Source organism: Pagrus pagrus (assembly GCF_965226575.1).
Source record: "Pagrus pagrus genome assembly, chromosome: 12".
NCBI classification, from domain to species: Eukaryota; Metazoa; Chordata; class Actinopteri; order Spariformes; family Sparidae; genus Pagrus; species Pagrus pagrus.
Window position 1 is genome coordinate 13559323 of NC_140196.1, and position 25149 is coordinate 13584471.

At 40.2% G+C, this 25149-nt stretch overlaps 1 protein-coding gene across 1 annotated transcript in view; it reads left to right on the plus strand.

The window, feature by feature from the left end:
- b4galt2 (UDP-Gal:betaGlcNAc beta 1,4- galactosyltransferase, polypeptide 2) overlaps positions 1 to 25149 on the plus strand; it is a 173527-nt gene that overhangs the window by 69743 nt on the left and 78635 nt on the right. The window contains exons 3-4 of the mRNA XM_084369625.1: positions 13444 to 13562; positions 15280 to 15396. Coding sequence (XP_084225751.1) covers positions 13444 to 13562; positions 15280 to 15396 — 236 coding nt within the window. The remainder of the gene's footprint in view (positions 1 to 13443; positions 13563 to 15279; positions 15397 to 25149) is intronic.

A 25149-nucleotide genomic window follows, 5' to 3' on the forward strand; every position in this document is an offset into this window, starting at 1 on the left:
GTGGGGTTATTACAGCCAACAAGGCTGCCAAATGGCCGACCTCAGTTGGAGTCACACCAGTGGATATTTTGGGGATATTTCTAGCCATTTTTGTGGTAATAAAACTTTTTATTTTTTCAGGAGACCTGTGGATATTTTGAGTGTTTTTTGTGATGTGAAAATTGTTTCTTTCAGGGGACCTGCAGACATTTCCATCTGTTTTGTGGTGACAAAAACAGGCAATTTTTCACAGAAATTCCACCATTACGATTCGTGATCGCGGGGATCAAAACAAGTATTTTAAGCAAAACCACGATTTTCTTACACTTACAAAGTGATTTTTGTGCCTAAATCTAACCAGAGCATGAGCCCAGCATTGTGAAACTTATCTGTGTTTTTGCAGAAACGTACTGAGCTAACATTTATTCTGGCGATTCGGTTGTTTTTATTCATCCTTTTTGATTACTGTAGTACCAGCCATCCTTCTCTGTCCGGGCTTGTTAGGCTTTACACAAAATCAAAATTAGGGACCTTGTTCCTTAAACTATCGCAACCGTCCACTGGCACCCTGTAGCTAACAGGATGGGAAAAAAAATGCCGGTGCCTGTCTGCAGTTCACTAAATGCTCTCGTTACATTTCTGAACTCCTGCCCTCACTATTCAAGAACTGAGTTCCTCTAACCAAAAGATGCCCCCACACTCTCAAATTCCCTCGCCCATTTGATCTTCTCTCCTCTCCTTCGCTTCTTCACTTCAGAGATTCACATTACTGTAAAATAAATTGTGTTTGTGCCCGTCTGTGAGTCCATCTGCCCCCTTCTTCTTTGCACCTTGGTGAGATTGCTTTGAATTAATTTCCTTCAAGAAGTCGGGTCTTCCGAGGCGCACGTCTGATGTCCGCGCGCGTGTGTGTTTAGCATTTGCGTCCGCACACAGTCGGACCTATTTGGATAGCCTTTAATGGTGACAGACAGAAGAAAGAAAATTCCTGGGAGAAAAGGAGGAAGGGAGATTAAAGCAGAGGAAGATCAAGACGGACGTGAACAGAGGGACACTGATACACTGATACTCTCAGATGGGTTTATGCGTGTGTGTGTGTGTGTTGACACATGCAGATACACACATGTATGCAAGACGTGTCAAAGCACAGCCATCAGAAATGTCAAATGTCAGATTCAGCTCAGTGAGAAATGTGTGCCTGTCATGAACTTCTCCCTGTATTTAAGTATTTAGTTCTTCCTTCTCTGTTTGCAGCATTACTAAAAGAAAATCCTTCTAGTAGAGGCCAAGATGACAGATACACTCGCTGCCGCATTCATGTTTGATGGATATGTAGTTCATCTAGGAGGTACAGGAAGTACAATTAGACTGATTATTAAGTGTGTGTATGGGCAAATACTTCTCCTACACTACATGTGGAGATGCATTTACTGTACATTCAATGAATTTCCATTCTCTCCTTTTCTTGGACCTTGACATCGTTGTATGTCACAGGACATGCATTCAGAGTCTTGTTAAAGACATTAAATTTAGGTTTTTGCTAGCATTGAAGCTACGCACTGTTTCATGTGTGGCTGTGTTTCATGCAGAGTTTTCATTGAAGCTGATACGTTTTTGACGGTCTTCATCTGATTTTTTGCCCCTTAGAGCAAATATGTTTCTCTTTGCATCTTTCCTTTGACTTTGTAAGCTTTAATTAAATGTGTGCGCTCAAAACATTTAGTCTTGATGGTGAACAGAATTAGCATTTCATTGAAGCTTCAGCAGTAAACTTAACTGAGAGGATAACATTTTTTGCTTAGCATTGGCCTTTATAATGGACAACGTTAGCGGCTAACATCAATGACTGTTCATTAATGCTTAATGACACAAAGTAACACAAAGTACAAAGTAGCTAATGTGACTGAAAATGTGACATTTTAGCTGAACATCAACATTATGATCAACAAAGTTAGCAGCTAACATTATTGTACTGATTTATGCTCAATGTTAGCATTTATGATTGACAAAGTTGTAACTTACGGTTTTAGCTTAGCTAACATTGGCCACTTTAAGCAACAAAGTGAGCGCCTTTCGTTAATACTTAGTCCTTTTACAGTTATAGTAAGCCTTTATGATCAACAAAGTAGCCAACAGCACACAAAATGTAGCATTTTATCCTGGCATTTAAGCTCAATTTCAGCCCAAAAAACACAGTTCACATAATTCATTTCAATTGTTTTAGCTTAGCATTAAGCAACAAAAGTGGCAGCTAACATTTATACTATTTCTTTTTATCTCAAAGTTTGCCTTTACCTTGGATAAAGTTGACAGTTAAGGTAGGCGAACTGACACCTTAGCCTAATTTTAGCCTTTATCATGGAAAGTTTTGTATATTTTCTGTCTGCCTGCTCACCCTGTTACTTCTGAAATGTGACACAGTTCTGGACCGATGATGAATATATTCTGCAGTGTTATTTCTGGCTGAAGTGTCCTCCTGGCAGCATGAAAAGTAGCGTCTACATTGTAATCCTCTGGCAGCCTGCACACAGCTCCCTGCACCATTTCATGTCTGTCCACCGTGACCACACCGAGCCATGCAGCGCTCTGACAGCAGCGTGACCTCGGTGCCTTCTTGCACTTGGCCACGGCCGTTTCAGGATACTGATTCTTCCGAGAATAGTGTTCGCAGTGTGTGTGTGTGTGTGTGTGTGTGTGTGTGTGTGTGTGTCAGCATATGTGCCAGCTACCACATCAGTGTGCCAGCTGGACAGTTGCAGTGAGACCTGTAGCTGTACCGCCAACTGCACACATGCTCACACACACACACACACACACAGACACAGACACATGCTGGCATGCTAGTGCCGTCTCCTCTGCCAGTCATGCAGATTTGATATCATGTAATGGGGAGAACAGTCCGAATCATGCCAAAAACAGCGTCTAGGGAAATGCACACAAGTTTGTATGGTTGTCGCAGCCAGCACAACACACAGCTTTACTACGGCTGCTGTCCCTAGATTACTTGGAATAGGTTAATTCCATATTAATAGGATGATAATAATCAAGGATTACATTTGCTTAATTGTCTGTTTTTTAAAGAGGCACTTGAACAACAATTTGTGATGAAAAACAGCACACTTTTTCTGCTCTTGTGATTGAGGAAGTTTTCTAATGAGTTTGTGTACAGAAAACCAAAGACCCCCCATACGCTGACAGACATATCCTGAAAGCAACAGGTTTAATCCACCAAATTAACCTGGTAGTGCCAAAATCTTCTACAGACAAGAATATGCACTCTGCCATCTGAATAATTTGCAAGAAGCGTTTATCGCATAATAATTAGAATATAATTTTGTTCTTTCAAAGGTTTTTCCTTTGAAAGTCTCCAGCTAGTTTTTCATTCCAGCTCTCAGTAGCTTCTCCGTTTCCTTAATTAAAAGCATTGTAGGACAGTCTGTATCCGTAATTGTCACACTTAAAAACTGCAGTGTATTTGTCTCCATACTGGCACCTGTGTACTAACATGATAGACATGATTTTGTCACTTTTCTGAGTTTGACAGTAGCAAGTGTTGATTTTAACAAAACCTTGAATCCATTTAAACCAGTTGTTCTCAAACTGACACAAATTAGACGACGGCAATTTAATTAATGATGAATTATTGTTAATTTTCCGCTGAGAGGTAGTGAAAAGTGCTATAATCACAAATAAATCGCTCCTGGTTTTCCGTCATACTTTCATACTTTAATACTTTGGCCGGTACCACAAAAGAGGTATTAAATTGCAATTTCTGTGTTATTAAGAAACACTTGGACTGCTGAACCCTGCAGAAACCCACTAATATAGTAAATTGTTTGATGATACAGTAAATTAAGGCCTGTTGAGACAACTACACTCTTTATCATTTGTTCTGCAGCCTTTAAATTTCCCTGGGTATTTTCATGGATGACAGGCTGTGATACAAGGCAAACAGTTACAACAACAATACTGCAGAGTGGAGAAACAACACCTTTATTCCGCTGGTGTTGTGTTTCCATGGATTTTGGCTCACAGCCTCACACTATCTGTCATCCACCCTTCAATTTATGTTTCCGTTGTTATTCTCCCTCAGCTTCGTTCCTCTTTTTTTTTTCTGTTTCCGTCCCTTTATTTTCCCTCTGCTGTATCTTTTTCTCTAAAACATTATCACTCTTCCTCCCTTCTTCCATCCTCTTGTTTTTTTCTCTTGCAGTCTTTGTCCTCCTTCCCTCTCATCCGCCCTGTTTCTCGTGCCAGGATAAGATGTTGTGTTACATGCATTCTCCATCTGTTTCATGCCCCCTACTTCCAACCTCTTCCATCTCTGAACAAAAACACATCGGTGAACATACTGTGCTCGTGGATTGGAGCCATTAAGTGCTTTTTGCCTTGCTTGTTTGGGTAATGATCCACAACGCTGGTTTGAATACAGCATTGAGTAGGACTTCAATAAATGCTGATAAAGGGGCTTTTAGTTGATGTAATGAACAGCCGTATCAAAGGATTTTTTTATTTTTTTTTGCATTTGAAGTGTTTGACTTTATAATTAGTTGCTTGAAATTCACACTTCTTAATGACATTGCCTGTTTATTTGTTGTTGTAAACACAGGTTGTTTGTTGTACATTCTCTCAGAAAAATAAAAGTACTTTTCCTGATGATTAAGGATCGTTACGCACTCTATTCATGTCAGCTGAACATGGAAACAAAATGAGTCAAGTCTGACGTCATGTTATAATGAATCAATTAAATTTTACCTCCACCAACGAGGTTGTTTTATTTTTTATTTAGTCTGTTTTTTTGGTTGGTTGGTTTGTGAGCAGGGTTACACAAAAACTACTGAACGGATTTCCATGCAACTTGGATAGAAGATGGGTTGCAGCCCAGAATAGACCCCATTAACTTTTGGTGTGGATCTAGGGGTTTTTTCTCACTTTGTTTGACATCATTAGACAGGACTTTTTTCAAAATTTTTGTTAATTTCTTAGGGAATAATCAACAGATTTTAATGAAAAAATCAGGCTTATTTATTTGGCTGGTATCTATGAGTGAGTACAAGTTGATGCAGAGCCAAAATAATAATACAGATCTATCAGATTTAATCAGGTTTTTTTAAATTTTATTTTTATATATACAGTATATATAGTTTTGATTGAAAATTAGGGGACTGCTGTGTCTCGGCAGAGGTATGCACTCTACTGAGTGCCATTCTATTTTACTGAAGTTAGTTACAAAGGAAAGAGAAGTTTTAAAATTCGTTTTATTCATCATTTTATTATACATATATGCACTGACAATCTGTCCTCCCGGTGTTGTTAAAACAGATGCTACAAAGTCGTGACTGCTGGAGTTAATATTCCCTGCTTTGAATTCCCAATTTGAGAGTTTACTTTTGATGATATCCTCAATGTTTCTCAACATAGAAACAATGGAGTCTCGTGGATGATTCATTTTTTTCCATCAGTTTGGTTTGGCGCCCTGCTGCTGCTGCTGCAGAAGCAAAGGCAGGAAATAAAACTTTATAACCCCAAAGTGAATTGATTGAAACTTCTGAATGAAACCATTATTTTTAGGTTCCTCTCACTGTTAACCAGCATATGAAGCAGATTAAAACAATTTTGTGGATAGATATAGATTTAGATCTTTCTATCTATCTATCTATCTATCTATCTAGACTTGTATGAGGTGTATGCCATATCGCATCTATTGGCTGGCATTGCGTTGATTACCTTTTTTTTTGCCAGTTTTAAAAGTCACCATAACTTTTTCTTACCTCCGAAGAAGGCATTGGATTTCTACTCCTTTTTTCTTCAAGGTGATGTTATTATCACTTAAAAATTCGGTAATTGAAAAAATTCAGTCGGATTATTTTTGAAGATTTACTCTGTTGTGCTCTCAAGGAAACTGCAGAACCACTTTAATCCAAGAACAGACCTCTTCATTATCCTCTTCATATAACTCGTGTTTCCTTTTCATCTTCTGGTTTTCATTTTCCAGCAGCATGGCTTGTGACAAAAGAGCTGCCGGTTCCTGGATGTTGCAGCGTTCTCGGCAACCATTCGTGAGCTGTGAACACGACACTGTTAACCCTTTATCTCTTCTTTCTGAGCGCACAAACACACCGAGTGTTGATGCATTAATAGCGGCCCACACAGACAGATGATTGGATGTTTTGCGTGTCGAGGAGATTCTTAGATACCAATAATCCTCTGATCCAGTAAAGACACGCACTTGCATGCAGACACACACACACACACACAAACAGGATTTCATACTTGAACACAGCCTTTGCCGTGGATGATTTTCCGAGGACAGATCAACAATGAGGTGACAAGAGGAGCACAAGAAGAGAAAGAGATAAACAAAAATGCATCGTACATGTAGTTGCTTGACACTTTTCTCTCCCTCTCATCACCTCCGTCCATCACACCTCCTTTTCTTCGTCCCTCTCTACCTCCTCTTTTACTCTTTTTCTCCCCACCTCTGGAAGAATAGCAATTACATTTCAGAGTCGGTAGAGGCACTTGTAAATGATTGAAAGAGAGGAGAAAGAGGGAGTGGACAGCCTAATAAGATTCAGTGAGCTGAAAGTCTCTATTGTCACAGAGTCTGTGTCAGTGGGAGGCAGGAAGAGAGGAACAATCTCTGCCTCTTTTTTCTACCCTTTCTCTTTCCTTTCTCTCGTTTCTTTCTTTCGATTAATTCCATCACCCTAAAGCCAGAGAACCAAACTCAATTATAAACTCTGAATTTCTCCCTGAAATCTGACCCTGGCACTGCTTCAGTTGTCACTTAAGGAACATGAAGGCACAAAACGTCTCTGCTGATTAACAAGCAGCCTGTCGCGCGGCGTCAGTGGTCAGATGGCCTGACCAGAGACTCTGTAAGGACACGGCGGGTCGTGGTGTCGCAGGCTGCCAAACAAACTCACTCGTTTTTTTATTCAGATTTGATCCCAAGCACTTGTGGTGTTAATTTAGCATTCGGCTACAGTGCATCGATACATAATCGTGGTAAAGTTTTTCCAGCAATCACTGAACAAAGACTTCAGTTCAACATTTGTCTTGTTTGTCATGTATAACAGTCTTAGACAAAGCAGTGAATACATTTTTGAAAGTTGACTTGCAGTAACTTTAAAAAAAAAAAAAAATTAGCACTGCACCTCCATAACATTGTCGGTCGTACGATTAACAGGCAAAAAGTTGGCCTACAATCCTTATTCCTAAAAAGTTGGGACACTGTAAAACAAACACAAAACAAAATGTAATAATTAGCTAAACCTACTCAACTGAAAACAATATAAAACTACATATTTAATGTCTTGCCTCATCATCCTCATTGATTTTTGTAAATACATTGCCTATTCTGAATTTAATGCCAGCACATGATGATCAATAAGAGACTGATTAATTAAACCAGAAAACAGAGTTCAGACTTGTATTTTGCTTTGCGATCAATAAATCATAACCCATAAACACCAAGGCACATTGCTTTGCTAAAATTACAAATCTGTTAATTAATAAACATAATCAGTGAGGACTGTGAGCTGCGTAAGCCCTTAATAAATGTCTTTTTACTTTGTTGCAAAGCAGTGTGCCTCAAATTTCTTTTATTATGACTTATTGATCACAAAAATCACAAGTATAACTTCTGTTTTTTGGTTTCATTGAAATGTTTCTCGGATCCTGTTTTTTGTTAGCTGCATTGTGAAGCAGCACTCAGTCGATCAGGCTTTTGTCCTTTTTATAAGTGACTGGGAAAGTTGTGTAATACTCAATAACACCTGTTTGTAACTTCCTGCAGGTAAACATGTTCATTGGTAATAGCTGGTAGTATCATGATTGGGTAGGAAATAGGTCTCCGAAAGGCTCAGCTGTTCACAAGCAAGAATGGGGCGAGGTTCACCGCTTGAATTTATCACATGAGCTCAGGAACACTTTGTGTTGTCTGTCTAAACTGTTAATTAATTATATTTAATACATTCACGATACAATCAATTGTGAAAATACTCAAAATTCCAGCCCCACAAGGCATGTAATTGGATTAACAGATTTTAGTTTTAGTGAATATTTTTCTATAATTAAACATTTCTAAGATGATTTTGGCCCTTTAAGACCATGAATTGGAGATTTTCACTGATCCAAAATTTTGTAACCAATCCAAAATGGACATCTGGGAAATTTACCTAAACCAGAGGTGTATTGCGTCCTTGCCCTACTTACGTTTTGCGTCAAGTCTCGGTTACAAAGAACCAGGTTGACCTGTTAAAACCTCTCGAGGAGCGTGAGTGCAAGTGATTGCAAAGGAGGAAGAGGCGTGAATTTTGTCTCCAGTTTTTCAGAGATCGTTCAGCTTTGATGTGATCTACGTGATGAGAGGGGCAGAGCAAAACAACAAAATGAGACAGAAAGAGACAGATATCTGTGAATGGATGCCGCTTCACGCAAAAACCCTCCAAACCAACAACAAACGCTCGAGTACTCCCAGTTTTCACTATTTCTGTTTTCCAATTGTCAAGTCTGACCCGGGCTGAAACACAGCCTCAAAATAGGCCGTCTTACTCTGTGTGTGTGTGTGTGTGTGTGTGTGTGTGTGTGTGTGTGTGTGTGTGTGTGTGTGTGTGTGTGTGTGTGTGTGTGTGTGTGTGTGTGTGTGTGTGTGTGTGTGTGTGTGTGTCTGGAGTGCTCACTGCCTCAGGTCCGCTCTCAGTGAATTGTGTCGGAACATGTGCTACTAACCTAATAGCTCAGAGATTTGGTTCATTATAATTGTGGAGGAGATGTGGTGGTGTGTATACAGAAAGTATGTGTGTTTGTGTGTGTTTGTGTGCACATGCCTGTGTTTGGTGTAAATTTGCAGACAAAGCAGTGATGTATCCCCCAAAGTGTGGTGGGTGTCCCAGATAGAGCGATCGAGCGGTGTGATTATAATGAATTACTGTAATATCACCACAAAGATAAGCATGAGAGATTACGTGTGTGTGTGTGTGTGTGTGTGTGTGTGTGTGTGTGTGTGTGTGTGTGTGTGTGTGTGTGTGATAATTGCACTTCTCTAGAGCTTTCACACATTACAACTCTCATTTATCACTTCTTTTCACATTTTCTCTATTTTCTTACATGTAAATTTCCTCACTGTCTCTCAGGTACAGTACACACACACACACACACACACACACACACACACACAAATAGGACAGCTGTTCTTCAGACTGCCAGATCATCGTAAACTTTCAACCGTCTCAACAAGTGACACTACTGAGAAAAAGGGAAAGCAAAGCAAAGATTCAACAGGCTGACCACTGATACAGACAACATCCGTCCATCAGACGACATCTGTCCATCAGAGTCAAACTGAGCATTGCTCTGAGAAAATGCCAGCGAAAATGTGGCCTGAGAAGAGCTTGAGAGGTATCCGGCGGACCTCTAGACAGCGGCTCAGAGACAGTTCTCAGGAGAGGCTGTCCAACAGGTGCCATGCACTCTGTCAAGTAAATGCAGAGCTGAGAAGCAAGTTGGTTGAAGAGAAGACCAAATCCAAAGTCCAACTTCGCCAAGAGTTGGCTGAGACAAGAGACCAGTTTGTCAGCAGCACAAAGATTGCCACGCAGGCGAGAAATAATGCAAAAAGAAAGAAGACAGACCTTCAAGAAGATTATATGACAGTTGAAGTGTCCCATAAAATCAGTAAGTCCACAGCTGAGCTCCAGGTGGACAAGGACAAGAACAAACTCCTCCAAGACGAACTAGAGACGATCAAAGCTTCACACAATGAGATGACCCTAAGGTATGAAACCGATGTCATCAATGCCAGACACCAGGTTGACAACCTTCTGCGTGAGCTTGAAAATGGAGTCCAGCAGCACAAACACCTTCACGAAGATTACGAGGAGCTGCTCAACCAGGAGGATTTCCCAGCTGAGCTCCTCGCAGAGAGAGAAAAGTACAGGCTTCTCCAAGAAGAACTGCAGAAGACACGTGTGTCATACCATGAGATCAGCCAAAGGTATGAAAACGACGTCATCACTGTCAGACGGCAGGCTTACACCGCTCAGCTCCAACTTGAGAAGATCAGCGTTTCACACCATGAGATCAGCCAAAGATACGAAAGTGATGTCATCGCTGTCAGACAGCAGGCCGACACTCTTCAGCGTGAGCTGGAAAAGGAAGTCGAGTCTCACGCAGTCACAGCGTCCGCAGGCTGGCATGTGATCAACAACTTGAGGGCTGAGCATGACACCCTTCGTCAAAAGATGACAGAGGAGATCAATGTCCTGCAGCAAAACATCACAGAGAGGAAGAAATATCATGTGAGAGCCAGGCGTGAGAAGAAGTGCGAGGATGAGCCAATGGAGTGCGAGGATGAGCCAATGGAGCAGCAATAATCACTCCCTGAGGATGGTCTCCCAGAAACATCAGTAGTGACCCCTTCGATCAGGAAAAAACCCGTCAATTACTGGGGTTGAGAAAAAGGAAAGGAGTAGGCTTCAAACAGCTCCTGCTTTTTGTCATCATCAACAACAATGCATAGTGCTGTGTGGAGTGTATATCTACCCCCATGCCTATGCAGGTTTTTCCCCGGGTGCTCTGGTTTGACCCGATAAAATGTCTCTGTGGCGCAATCGGCCAGTGCGCTCGGCCGTAACCGAGAGGTTGGTGGTTTGAACCCACCCAGGGACGAGGAGTCTTTCTGGGGCGCCGATCAGCTCAGTTGGTAGAGCGGGCGTCCCATGTACAGAGGCACACACATGCGCACACACACACACACACACACACACACACACACACTTTGTATTATTCATGTCTCTTGTGTCAGAGCTAAACAGAATGATATCAGTGTTTATTTTAAAAGCTCACTCTGCTCATGTCACCAGACTTTCTTGAAGCTCGCTGACCTCTACCTGCCACCATCTTTATTCAGTCAAAGCAACAACATGTGAGCGAGTGAAGCGAGTCACTTCCTGCACAGCTCAGCGGTTAATGTCAGTCGTTTGAAGTATTTCTTATCAACTTGATGAGGTGTGTTGCTCCTCATCAAATGCAGAAGACCAACATCAAGCAGACAAGGGCGTGAAGTGTGTGTTCATTTATTTTTTTTTTGTTCATCTTACTGCTCCTCCTGCTTCTAGACTTATGCTAAGCTAAGCTCCTGGCTTTAGCTCCATACTGAACTCACAGACCTGAGTGATATCAATCTTTACGTTTTGACCTACTGGCAAGAAGGTGAATAAGTCCAGCTATTTCTTTAAAACAAACTCTCAAATATCGGTTGTCAGAGCTCTTATTTAGCACTTGAATGCTCCAGCCAATTTAAAAACACTGATCCTTGAAACAGCATTCTGAGTTTTAAGGATGTCATTTTGATTCACACTTGTGCCACATGTTAGCTCAGCCATGTTACTGCACACTTGTTTGACTTGGGGCTTCTTTGCAAAGCTGGTTTTTAACCCTCAACTGAGGAAGAGAACCCAGTGTAGACTGTACAGATACTAACTGAACACACAGTGATGGTATAGTCAAGGAATCATGACTGCTGCAGAGACACGGTGAACTAAAAACACACAATGCTCTCATTGTCTTGTACCGGATCTAAGACTTGCCCTAAATAAAACACAATATAGGTCTCTGAAGTAGGTTATTTGTAAAAAAAGTGAAATTTGATATGTGATTTTATAGCAGATGTCACTGCAGTATTTGCGTGCTACTCAAAGGTAACTGCATTGATCAATTAAATAATTAAAGTGTCAGAAAGCAACAAAAACACAACTTATGATCTAAAAATAGCGTCTTTTTGTGCTCAAAACAGTATTGAGCGTTAGCTAAGAAGCAGTCAGAGACGAGATGAAAACACCACGTTCCATTTACTGTCTCATTAGTGTGAGAGAGGAAAAAACAAGCATAGAGGAGGGCGATGGCCAGAAGTGGTCAGGGGCGAAGGGCTGCTGGGACTATTTGCATTCAGCTCTTGTGGTATGATAAAGAGGTGTGTTATGAACATGTAACCTTGTTGGTATCGATCGTGCTTCTCATCTGTGCAGCGCTGATTGGAGGAGACCTCTCAACACAGAGCTCATACGTCAATGCTAATTGGATTATTAACTCATATACCTGCAATAGCCTCATCGCTCTCTTCTCTGCAGTCCAGTCTTCTCATGTCCTTACCATGATTTAGGCACACATGTACATATTTCTACTTTTCGAAGCCGAAGCACTGAGTTTTTATGACCCTGTCATAAAGTTGTGATCATGGTTACAGCTTACAGATACAGTATAACATAATAAGAAAAGCTATTCATGTATTTTGTATCTATGGTACTCACAACTGGAGTTGCATCTAGGCAGTAATGCTGTCAATCAGACCCGTACCTGAGCTTTTATCTAAGAAGGATAAAAAGGATGCCTGTTGGGTCCCAACAGGGCCCGACTGGTTTGTGTCGGGTTTCCATGCTCAAACTTAAACTTCCTTTTCTCACATACTAACATATGCTAGTGTGTAGGAACGGCATTACAACTGTGTGTAACAGTGACTGAAATGAACGACACTGCCCAGGTTCATTGTAACGAATATTACCAAGCGCAACCCTGTGGCTTATTGCTGTATTTTTAATGTTTTTTGGACGACAATGGAGCTCTGCAGCACAAAAATACTAAGACATATCAGGTTTGGCTGGACAGACGATACTTGTTAAGAAGATCAATTAATTGATGATAACTGATTAAATGACACCGCCATCAACGTGATCGACAAACATCCTGCATGTTTTTTTCCTCTCTTGCTTTGAAAATTAACTAACGAGTTATTTTTCTGGCACTAATGAGTGACATTTTGCCACAGAATAAGTGCCCACAGTCTGGTTTGTTAAAATGCGGGTTATGGTCGCAGGGCTTTGGGATGGAGCCCAAACAGCAAAGCTTGCTCATATATTTTAATGATCCTAGCTCTCTGAAGGAGGGTCTGTATTTACCATCCGGGCCAGAGATTTAAAGCCGACCCTTCTTTTAAATTAGTCTGAACCCGCAATCTCATGCACACAAACGCGCGTTTCGATCGCATTTGATCCGTCAGTACTCAAAGGCATGATGGATAGATTTGTAGTGATGTAGCATATGGTGTGGTTTCATCACTGAGCAGCGTAATTACCTTTCATGTTGTGTTTACACTGACTGACTTCAAAGTCTTTGTTTATTTTCTAGGAATATATGTTTTCCAAAGCCTGTGCATCTTATTAAATGCTACATTATGCAGAGTATATCCCTTGAAACCATTATTTCTGCACACATTGCTTTGATACACGTACATTGCTGCTTTGAAGCTAAAAGCTCTCTCTTGCTGTCCCTCACTCCCTTCATCCCTCGCTCCCTCTCTTGCTTTCTTTCCCCCCGTCGTCTGTTTTTTCCTCTCCACTTCTTTTTTATCCTCCGCTATCCACTTCATCTCACTAACTCTTCCCTCTTTTCTTGTTTCCTCAGTCGGGCGTTTGTTGATCGAGTTCAGCTCCCAGATGACGATGGAACGAGTGCAGAAAGAGAACCCCAATGTGACGGAGGGAGGCCGCTACACGCCTCCTGACTGTCGGCCGAGGTGGAAGGTCTGTATACATGTTTTCTCAAGTCGAGCTGAGATGAAAAAAATCTTTTTAACCATTTTAGATCACATCCACAGTCATATCGTGCACCTATTATAAAAGATATATGCCAAAAAGATTACAAAACAATGATTTCTTCATATTTTTATATCAAAATCCAGTCATGTCCTCTTCCTGTAAAACTACATATCACATGTGCTTGAACTAACACATTTCAACCAATAATATCGCGCCATCCACCCATCAGTCACTCTTCATCTTTAAGCAGTGAGCGAGTGGCACAGAGCTCAGATTTAATGTCAGGAAGACACTGTTGTGTTTCACTGATTACTGTACAAAAACACACATTTATAACTTTATTCACTGATTTGGGTGAAACTGGATCATTTTTTGTGGAAACAGTGTTTTCTGGTTGTCCCTGTAATTCCCTCCCGATGAACAGATGGCTTTACTTGTTGCTAAAGTAGCTGCAAGTGAACATCGCCGGTGTTGGGCCCAAACACAAACTCTGAGACAAACTGCTGCCAGTTTGACAAAAGGGAATCCAGTACTGAGGTGGTTTATAGAGTTTAGCTGCTGTTAGACAGTTACCGCTTGCTCGATTGGTCATACAGCTGTGGTTAGCGGTCATATTAGCTAACTGACATGGAGCCCCAGCAGGTTGCCAAGAGCCAAACCTGGCAACAAAGCCGCTTCACAAAACCAAGAAATACAAAACAAAGAGACCAGAAGTTATGCATAGTAAAAACAACAGCAGCAATAAAGATTATTGGTTACAAAGTGAAATTGTAAAGATACTAAAGCACAGCTGTAATGATGTAATGTAATGTAGATGTAATTATTTACGATAAGTTTAAAATATACTGGTAAATAAAGATTATGAGATATTAAATAAAAAATGTGTGTGATAAAAAGTCACACATTATGGATGAGTTAGTAATTGTGAAATAGTAAAAAATATAAGTAACTAAGTCAAAACTATGAAATGCGACATCAGAACTATAGTATATCCATGTTTTCTCTGTACAGAATAGCTTTCTGGTAGGCAGCTTCACCTTTCTCAGTAAGTTTGGCATCATCATATTTGATCTAAAGAAAAGATGAGTATGTTGAAGTGTTCGGAGTGTTTCTCCTCTACTTAACGCTTCACTGAGGTCAGGGTGCTTCCATTTAGCTGCGAAGATTACACTAAAATAGGTGCAGCCATCACAATGCCTAACGAGACACAAACCAAGGTCAATTTGCTGCCGGTCTTCATCTCAGTGCGAAATTACTATGAACTTACATGGTAAATTACAGTTCAACCTTGGACTGTTTGGACAGCTGAGAACGACTCACTTAAAGCTCAGAAAAAACCTCAGCTCTGTCTCAAATCTGCAAAGCCATCGGGAGCTCTTTCCCTGAGCTGCTTCTTTCATAATGAATAAGAACCAACTTTACGTACACCGTGACATTAACCGGGGGATTTTCTACGGAAATGGCTTTCTAGTGCAGAACAGTTCACTGTAGGATGGAGCAATGCTCATTTAAGCATAATTACACAAACAAACACTCTTCGGAGGTCTGAAAGATAGTTCACCTTGACCCATTATACTTGTGTCTAGATTTCTTTGCCAGCATTGATTTAATTATGCATTTGAATGGTACAAATTTGGTTTGATAGTTAAAGTTTTCCTTGGCTAAAAACAAATTACCAACTGAAGCTGTCCTTGTTTTTTAGGTGGCCATCATCATCCCGTTCCGTCACAGAGAAAACCACCTAAAGTACTGGCTCCACTACCTCCACCCGATCCTCAGGCGGCAGAAGATCGACTACGGCATCTACATCATCAACCAGGTAGGTCAAGGCGAGAGGACCTGAACGCACCTTTACAGTAGAGTTACCCCAGGATTCACTGGCTGCAAGGAACAGAATTTTCATCATGGGTTCCAAATAGAAGTAGTAGTATCCAGTGACGTACGTTGATGAAGCTTGAAGATTCCCTTGTTAAGGACTTGTAGGTGCTCATGTCATCAAAATCATGCGATTACAGTTCTGCATCAGTAAGCACTGAGTTGGATGTTTAAGAGCTTCTAGAAAAAGAGCAGAGAGCAGAAACTAGAAACTCATGATACCGTAGTAACCCCGATATTAAATGACTGTGACATTATCACATCTGGTAGTCAGAGTTAATTAATAAGCCTTGTCCTCTACCAGCCAACCAAAAAGAGCCTAATAGTATGAGCCTGCTGCTCCACATAAAATAACTGAATTAATCTTAATGGAAAAAAAAGGGGGGGGAAAAATCAATTGGGAATGGGAATTGATAAGATTTTATTGATATCAGTGCCATTATCGATTCTGCTTATTGGTTTGATACTTTATTGATTCCCTTATTGATTCCTGATCAATTTTTGTTGGAAGAGCTGCAGAAATAGACCGTCTGTAATCATCTATATGAAAGGAGAGAATATTTGCACACACCTGTCTCTCTCTCCCCACTTCCCTGTCTAATCTCAAACTGTTACCATCGTTATAAAGCCCTAAGACGTAATGAAAGAAAAATCTTGATTTGTCCAACTACCTATCCAAAACCGGGAGATATTCAGTGATATAAAACTGCAAAGCAGCAAATCCTCACATTTGAAAAGCTAAAACCAGCATTTTTAATACATTTATTCACCTCCAGCGGCATTCAAACTCTTCAAATTAAGAAAATTCGAATGTGAATCTCTTCTCGCTCAAGACAGGATGCAAAGTAGGTCATGGGCAGAAAAATATGAATAATGTTTACTTGCAAAGACCTCTGTTTTATCATAAACTTTGTTAGAGGCCAAGTTAAAGGCTGTAGGAATATTTTGTCGCGAGTTTTCAAATTTGTACGATGAGAAGTAGACGTGAACTAGATCTGTCAGTTTAGGTGAAGTTTTAAGTTGTGGAGGAATAATTAAAACACTGTTTCCACCATCAGGTATTTTAGTTCATTAATATGGTAGAAAACATCTGTTACTGCATGTAGAAGTTGAGAAAAGTATATTTTGCAGGTGTTAAATCCCCTCAAGTCCCTCGCTGGTCTTCTTCTGACTGAATTCATCTTCAGAGTGAATCAGCAACATGTTTACTCGGCTCAACACAAGCACAAAGAGTTTGATTTTCTAAGCAATGTTGTGAGAGTGTGTGTGGGTCTTCCACGCTGCGTCGGGTGAGAGCTCTTCTTCTTCTACATTATGGGTAATGAGCGCTCCTTTCTGCCCTTTCTTTTCCCCGTGGGCCTAGCGCAATGCCTTAATCAGTCCCCCTGTCGAGCAGACCTTTGGTTCCGCCTGCCCTGCTGTGCTCTGCTCCTGATATGGCGATGTTCCAGTGTCTTACTCTCCCGCTCTCACTTTTAACACTTTAACACATAAACAAGCGTCTTCCCCTCCGAGCATCTCTGAATCTCTCTTATCTCAGATGTAAAGCTGTTAGAGAGGGTGTGCGGAGCTGTTAGTGGGAACTTTCACGTTCCCATCGAGAGTTGGCTTGGATCGTCTCCCATTGTTATTTACATCACTGCTATCAGACTTTTTAATACGCTGCCTTCAATTTCATCTTGAGGCATGTAAAATCATGTAGTTTTTAATCTGATTTATGCCCAAATTCAAAGTACTTGAACTCTTTACTACATCTCACAGGGGCTAAAATTGATTCAATTGTCTGCAACCTTAGTTACTTTTTAATACCCTTCCTTTCCAGTGACAACACTGTGTCTTCAAATTTGGTGTTTTGCATTTGCATGTGTTTCTTTACGGGATGAGAAAATTATCTTATATATTTCTTAAGCGCAATATAACTATTTAAAAACCCTCTTGGATTAGCTGCATCTTCAAACAGCTGAAAACAGTTTTCCTGTTTCCTATTTTAAATCAATTCATCACTGGTACATTCAGTTTATTGTTTAAACCATTCCTCTGTCTAAAACATGTCATTCTGTGTTTGTGGCGACCCCTAGAAATGAACGTCCGACCCCTTGGAGATCCTGCCCCCTAGGTTGGGAACCAGTAGTTTAGATGAACCGTGTAAAAAAAATTCTCTTCTTGCTTTTGTGGCGATCAGCTACAAACCATCATTTAATACCTCTCAAAACCAAGGACAGCTGTTCAATACGGACACTTGGTACTCATTCAGGAGGTCTTTATGTCATGTCACGCCATGAAATAATATGATTTTACAGCTGACGGCAACATCGGTAGAGCTGCTGTTGCATCTTCATCTCTTTCACCTGCACTTCAAACAGACACTGATCCACTGCCTGGCTGTAATTATCTGTAAAACCATCGCAAATTTTCCACCACTCTATGATTTAGAAGTTCAGAGAGGGCTTTGTTTGAAGTGGAAATTATTCGGGTGTATTTTTAAATGCGTTTCAAGCAGATTTATTCTCTGATGTGAGGAGCTACGCAGGTGCAGCGTGTAGTGACGCTAATTCCCCTCGTCTTCGGATGAGTTTTTAAACTGACCCAAAGATTAGCAGTGATTTAAAATACCACAGCTGGAGGGATCAACTTCACCTCCACCACCAGCATTAATGACTGCTCAGAGTGCCTGTCTTCATAACTGCTACAGACTGTCTCCAACTGTCCGCTTAAGGGTGTGAAACTTTGAGTTTCTTCTCGATTTAAATGTATATTTTATACTTACTGGTAATGAGGGGCATCTTGAGGTTACATATTTTTATTCAGCAGTTGCTCATCTAATATTATCATTGTGTAATGTTGCAATTAACTCGAAATCTGAGCACTGCAGCTGCACTTTTATACCCATGATTTATATTAGAGTTGTGCTCCGGCCAAACACTTCGTCCCAATTAGTCGGAAAAGTTAGTTTGGAGCCTGAATTTGTAACTTATCGTGGAGTTTTTATGACATTCTTGTTGACAGCTGAGTTTCGGTTTTATTTATAGAAGCTTGATGGAGGCAGGGATAACTGTTTCCCTTAAAATCAAACGAACAAACAAAACTTAACATTCGATTAGATCTCTATCTGCATTTTGTTATCTTTTCCTCACTGTGCGTTGTCTTCAATCCTCAAACCTTCCCGGATTTCCTTTAGAAAAGGTCAGATGGGACACATGGATATCAAACTGCCAGACAAGCTGACAGCAAGTCCCAAAAACAGACAATGACGTCTAGAAAGAGGGTGGACTGAGAGGTGCCGAATCAAAGCGACAGAGGTGGGATTTTGATGACAAGAAGTCCTGATGTATCTGACACGATGGGCGATTAAACCTTTACACCGGGCGCCACTTTCCGAGGGGACGTTGGAGAGCACTTTGTTATCGTGCTCGATGGAGTGTTAAATGAGTGAAAGTCTGGAACCTTTTTAACACGGAGACGCTGCAGGGGGAACGTGGCGGGGGGGTTGAGTGGTGATAATTTTCCCCCTCTGGTCTCACCCTTGCGAACAGATAATGGCTGTCATGTCCTCAGACTCAAAACAGTCGCTCTGTGGGAAAAAAAGAAAAACTCATCGGAGATAAAACAAATGCCCTGGGTTCACCTTCAGACATGGGCAACAACAAATGTTAGTGTTTCCCACACATAAACTTTACATTTTTGACCAGCCCAAGTATTTTGAAGGATAAATTCGGCCAAAAGTCTAATTTCCGTCATTATCAGCTTGACCTCATGCTGATGGAAAGTCAGGTGAAGTTTTGTAGTCCACAAAACATTTCTGGAGCTTCACCGCAAAATAGTGTTGCAGCATTCTCCTCAACCATTGAAGAAGATGGGGACTTATTTTAAAATGTAAAAAATACCATCAAAAAAAAAAAAAAAAGGCTCATCCAGTGTAACCCAAGTCATGTGGAAAACTTTATTTACACCCCAAAGATGTGAGGCCCAATCATATTTCAAAATGGCCACTGTCCTGGTGACCTGGTCAGCTGATTGGCGATTGGATTGTCAGGCCAACACGAGGCAGCTACAGTCAGTCAGTCAACTGTCCACCGTCTGACCCCTACCAGCCTGCTTTTAACCTGATGGCGTGATCTCTGTGTGATTGATCGTACACACATCAACACGACGTTCAGTCAGTTTGTTCAGCGTGGGGAAAAACAAACAGACAGCACAGGTGAGAGAGACAACGAGACAAAGAGGAAAATTAGAGCACATTAAATGGAGAAAATCCCCAGAGGAAAGTGCAGCTAAACGCTGGAATATTACAGAAATGCTCAAAGGATCAAAGGATGGTAAGTTTTTGAATAAAAGCATGTCATAAGATTAAAACTAACCTTCACAGGTTGTGTATGAAAGCAGGAGGTGCGTATGCATGAAAATTATACTGAAAATAGAGACGTTCGTGTACTTTATGTCAGGTGGAAGTTACTCAGAGGCACCGGAGCTCCATGATGATGAAGTCCATTAGGAGCTCTGAGGAAAAGCCGAGTTATTGCCGAATTATATAGATGAATTATTTATTCCTCTAGCCTTAATCCCTTTTTTTCAACTATTTTTAAAGCTGTTTTCGGTGGCGGTATAACTAATAGGTATGTTAGTGGCATAAACAGTGAATAGAAAATATTTAATTTAATTACAGCATTCATGGTTTGCTATGAATGTGTGGAAATTGGCTGAGGTTAGATTCTCAGCCTGGACCATTTGCCCAGTCTAGCCCTTTCCTTATACAACTTTTTTAAAGTAGTTTTAAATTACATTTCAATCACAGATGGTCCCTTTACACTTATTGAATATAACCAGCAATATTTCCCTCTAGTTAATCAACATGCTGCATAGCAACAGGAGCAAGTGAAGAGAAATGCTCTGTAGAAAAGGATTATAATACGTCACGATGATGTTCTTAACCGGTCTGAAGACTTAATCCTAACTAAACGTAAACAAGATATACGAGCGCCTGTATACATCTCAACCTTCGAAACACATTAGTGGTAAACTATTCCTAACCACTCACATTGTTTTTGCAGGGTCTTTATCCATATCTTCTGCAGTGAATGGAGTTTGCATCTCGGTTGTACCTCCTCGATAATCGTTCAGATTTCCAGAGCCCAAGATGACATCTTTATATATCTTGTTTTGTCTGATCAACCAAAGGATATTAAAGTAGCTTTTACAAAGGACTAAGAAAAGCGGTAACACTTTATAATAACCATCATTAATAAATGGTACATTCATGGTTAGTTCAACTTTACTGAATCGTCACTGTTAACAGATAATGCTTAATAAGATAAATGCTTAATAAACAGATTATTAGCAACTGTTTATAAACATCACTCGCAACTTGGCGACTTGTCCATCCAAATAATGTTTATAGATGAGCTACATAGTATTTATTAACCACTTACAAAGTATTATAAACATCAGTTAGGACTTTACAATAAAAAAATGCTTAACAAATGGTTTAAAAAGCACTCATTATTTCTTAACAGTGAAATAACTATTAGCTAGAGTTTGACTTACTATAAATATATCATTTATTGATGATGGTTATTATTAAGTGTTACCAGAAAAGCATTTAAGCCATTGAGTATAAAGAAGGTGAAAAACAGCAGTTGTTTTGATGAGTATTTCAATTAGCAAAATAGTTTTCAGTCAGTTGTTTGGCTTCTTAGCTCGTTAGTGTGTTAAATGATAATGATTTATCATTAAAGGCCAGGTCAGAGGTCACATCTTAGTCTCAACTACTTAAAAGCACAACAAACTGCTCGTCATGTACTATCAAAACTGTCTGAATTCATATAACCATGGCTTTAGTTAAAGACTTGTTTCTCTGCACCATCCTGCAGCCGTTGTTTTTCTTCAGCCGGACATTTTTAAGCAGCTATCATCGCTCTGACAAGCGGTGCTGCTGGTGAGGTACGGTGAGTAGGCGTTGCAGAGGGATCATGCGGAAAGTTATATAGCAACCTTGCTGTTCTGCCCTGCTGCTCTGTGTCCTCTGCGCCTGCCGAGGACCGGGGCCAGTGTTTGCTTGTTGGCCATCAGCTCATCATGTAAACTGGAGGAAAGCCCAGAGAGAGGGACACAAAGTACCAAAAAAAAGAAGAGCAGGTGAGAAAACAGAGAGTGAGAGAGGGGGGGAGGTGAGCGACAGAAGTAATGAAGAAAGAAGAGCCATCTGCTGTTACGATTTTTATGGGAGCTTAAGGTCGATCCATCATTATTGATTTATAACTTCTAATACGCTGCAGCTATAGAGGAAGACCATAAGGCAAAAGTCATGTGATATTCTGCTCTCTCTTGTTTCTTCCCTGATACCTGCAGCAGTGGAAGAAGTCCAGAGATCCTTTATTAAAGAAAAGTACAACAATGTAAAAATCTGTCGTTTAAAAAGAAAAAGTACAAAAGTAAAAATAGTGGCTGCTGTGACCGATGTATTATCTTATATGCTTCAATAAGCAGCATTTTACTCAACAACTCATCGATATCTTAAACATAACAAGGAGCCCCACTAATTGTTTTCATGATGTTGATGGCATGATGTTTTCATAAACTTAACTGAGTAGTTTTTGTGCCTAAACCTAACCTCACCATGACTGTTTGACGTTTTAACAGTGCAAAAGTCACGATATGTCATGATTTTTTAAATGTTTGTCAGCAAGCTTTAGTTTGAAAGTCTAACTGGTCGTTGCAAGTAGTTTTTAACTTGACTGAGGAACCCTTCACATGAAAAACTGATGGTTGAGGGATAAGTAGAGCGTCATAGTTTGAAGCTTAAAGTCGTTGACCGAGCTACCGCTTTTGGTTCGGAATCTCTGGCCGGACTGATGATGGTTGAGCTGCATTGTGGGTAATGTAGGCAATAGGTTTTACGAGGAAGAAGAATATGCAGAATGAAAAAACAATGATATCTCTGGTGTTACCCTTTTGAACTGTCTAAAAACTCAAAAAAAGTCCAAAAAAGCCAACTCTAACGTTTTTCATAAATCTACACAGAGATAATAAACGTGTGCAGGGATAGGACTTCCATTTTCATTTTTCATAAAGCGCATTGTATTTATTTTTTAGCTCCCATCATGTTTTTTTTCATGAAACATCTTATTGAAAAGTAAGTAGGTTTACCACTGTCAAATAAATGTAGTAGCATAAAGAACTGTATGTTCACATGAAATGTAAAAAAAAAAGAAAATACAAGTACTGTACCTTTCTTGAGTAAATGTACTCAAACTTTCCACTCTGCATCTGGTGGCCCCAGTTTTGGTCCTTTCATGAGGCACACAACACAAAAAACTAAATACGTATATTTTAAATTGCTACATAAAAGTACACTGCCGAGGCTCAAATATTCTGAGGTGCTTATGACTCTAAAGTAGTCTTAATCTCTATTTTTGTGGCATTTTAGCACCAGCAGAAAATCGTAAGGATAAAAAGAGAAGCAGGATAAAATGCACACACTGACATCTGGTGTCAAAACATACAAAAGTCTAAGCTTCTGCTGGGACCCTTTCTCCGCTAATCCTCCAAGATATGACCTGCTGCCCTCTTTCTCCTTCCGTCGCCCCTCCAACTCCTCATACACACCCACACACTGACTTTCCAGTAACTCCTCTGTCTACAGTCTCAGGTTGTGTTGTAGACGGAGAATCCATCCAGCTTTCACACAGTTTGTCTTTCTTATTCATGTCTACACTTCAGCTCCAGCAGTGTCCGGCACTGAGTGGACACCAAAGGATCAGGATGGATTAAGCTCAGCGTGTTTCCGTCTGTATATATTTGGGCTTTATGGTGAAGGTCACGTTAAGGCGGACCAGGAAGTTCATTGGTCTAGGAATGGCTAGACAGGCAGCCACTGTGGGTGCTGTGTGAGCCTCCCAACACACCTCTGAAGAAACTCACCTTTTCATTTTTGGGGTGACCTTTGTTATGCTGTCTTTGTTTCATCAGATTTCAAGGGAACAGGCTCATGTAATGCAAATAAACCAAACTGAAGCAAAAATGGCGCTTACTATAAAGGAATCTATCCTTAACTATCAATCATGTCTTCCTCTTTTTGCCTTTTCTTTCAAACTTGCCAAGTTTTTTTTATTTTTATTTGTATTTTAGATAATATGTCTCAGTAGAGCTGACTGCTATCTAGTCAGTGCTGAGATGCTGGAAGTGTTAGCATGTTGTGCTATGGTGGTGCAAAATAAAGATGAACTTGCAATACAGTATATCAGTTAAGGCTGCAGCTAGCAGTTATTTTCATTATTGATTAGGTAACCGATCTTTTGGTCTATACAGTGTCAGAATTAGTGAGCGATGTCCTTCAAGGTTATTTAATGCCTTGTCTATACCAGTCAGTCTACGCAGATTGCTGCCCACAATTGAGTCTTGATCTGCTCCGAGGTTTTGGATTGATTTTTGATTGATTGATTGATTGATTGATTGATTGATTAAAGCTCTGTGTACATAAAGTCAGATGGAAGTCCATTCACTCCTCCATGATCTCTGATGTGATTGCAAAATTCCCTTTTCTTCGGTCTGGAAAATGGCTTTAGTACTGACATTTTTTATTTTTTGCGGTGGATATTCAACATACCATATGCACTGTAAGCCACTGGAACTGAATTTAAATATAGCTCTATATTTCCTCTAAGTGATAAGTTCAAAAGCATATTCAGCTAACATTGGTAGCCTGCTAGTTGTGTAACATACAGTATAGAGTGCTTGTAGAGTGATTCATCAGCTCTTTACAAAATAAAAATCAAACTTTGGTACTCACAGATAACTAGTCTTCTTATTTATTGTGGCTGGAAATTTAACATGTTAACTTGAAGCCATCATCATCACAACACTTAGTTTTATGCCCACAATAATTATTCAAAATAATTGTTGCTCATTTATGATTCCGGAGCAATTTACTGTTATTTTTCCATTTTAACAAAATATCTCACAAAACTGGCCAGACACTTGGCAGGCCAACCTCCTCACTTATTTTTCCCAATGTATTATTGGTCCTGTCTCGATTATGCTCCATGCACATATAAAAACAGAAAAAATCAGTTTCTCTCCAATGTTTCTGGTGGCATTTTTATTAAAAACCAAATAAAATGTCTGTACTGTAATTATAGACCCAAGGCACAAGTGTCAGCGTCGGTCAGAAGAAAGAAGTGAGATTACCAGAACTATGTAGCCCATTCCTCATCCCTGCCGGAGGGTTGCAACCCGAGGCTACATTAACCGCGATTAGCATTACACACCAAAACTCTGACTAACCTGCTGGCTGTCGAGTTGCATTGTGGGCAATGTAGATGCCGGGTTGTGACAAGGAAGAAGTACTTGAGGAAAAATAAGGACAATTTCTGGTTCTGTAGCATCTATTTTTATCATGTTTTAAAAAACATTTGGTCACAAACTGACTGGGTCGCACTCCTGAAGACAGTATTTCAAGAGATTCAAGAGAGATTCTAAGTTGGTTCTACAGAATAACATTTTACTGTCACGTTAGACAACGAAGGAGTTCTGAAACATAACTTTCCAGGCGTCACATATCATTTTAGAGCTTATTTTATACATGAAGAAGCCTTTGGAGATTATTTTAAGAGCATAAGAACATCATGCGGCCTCAGTGACCCTACAGCAAAGCACAAGCTGTCTTTGTATATGTGAACGTGGTTACGAGTTTCAGTTTGAT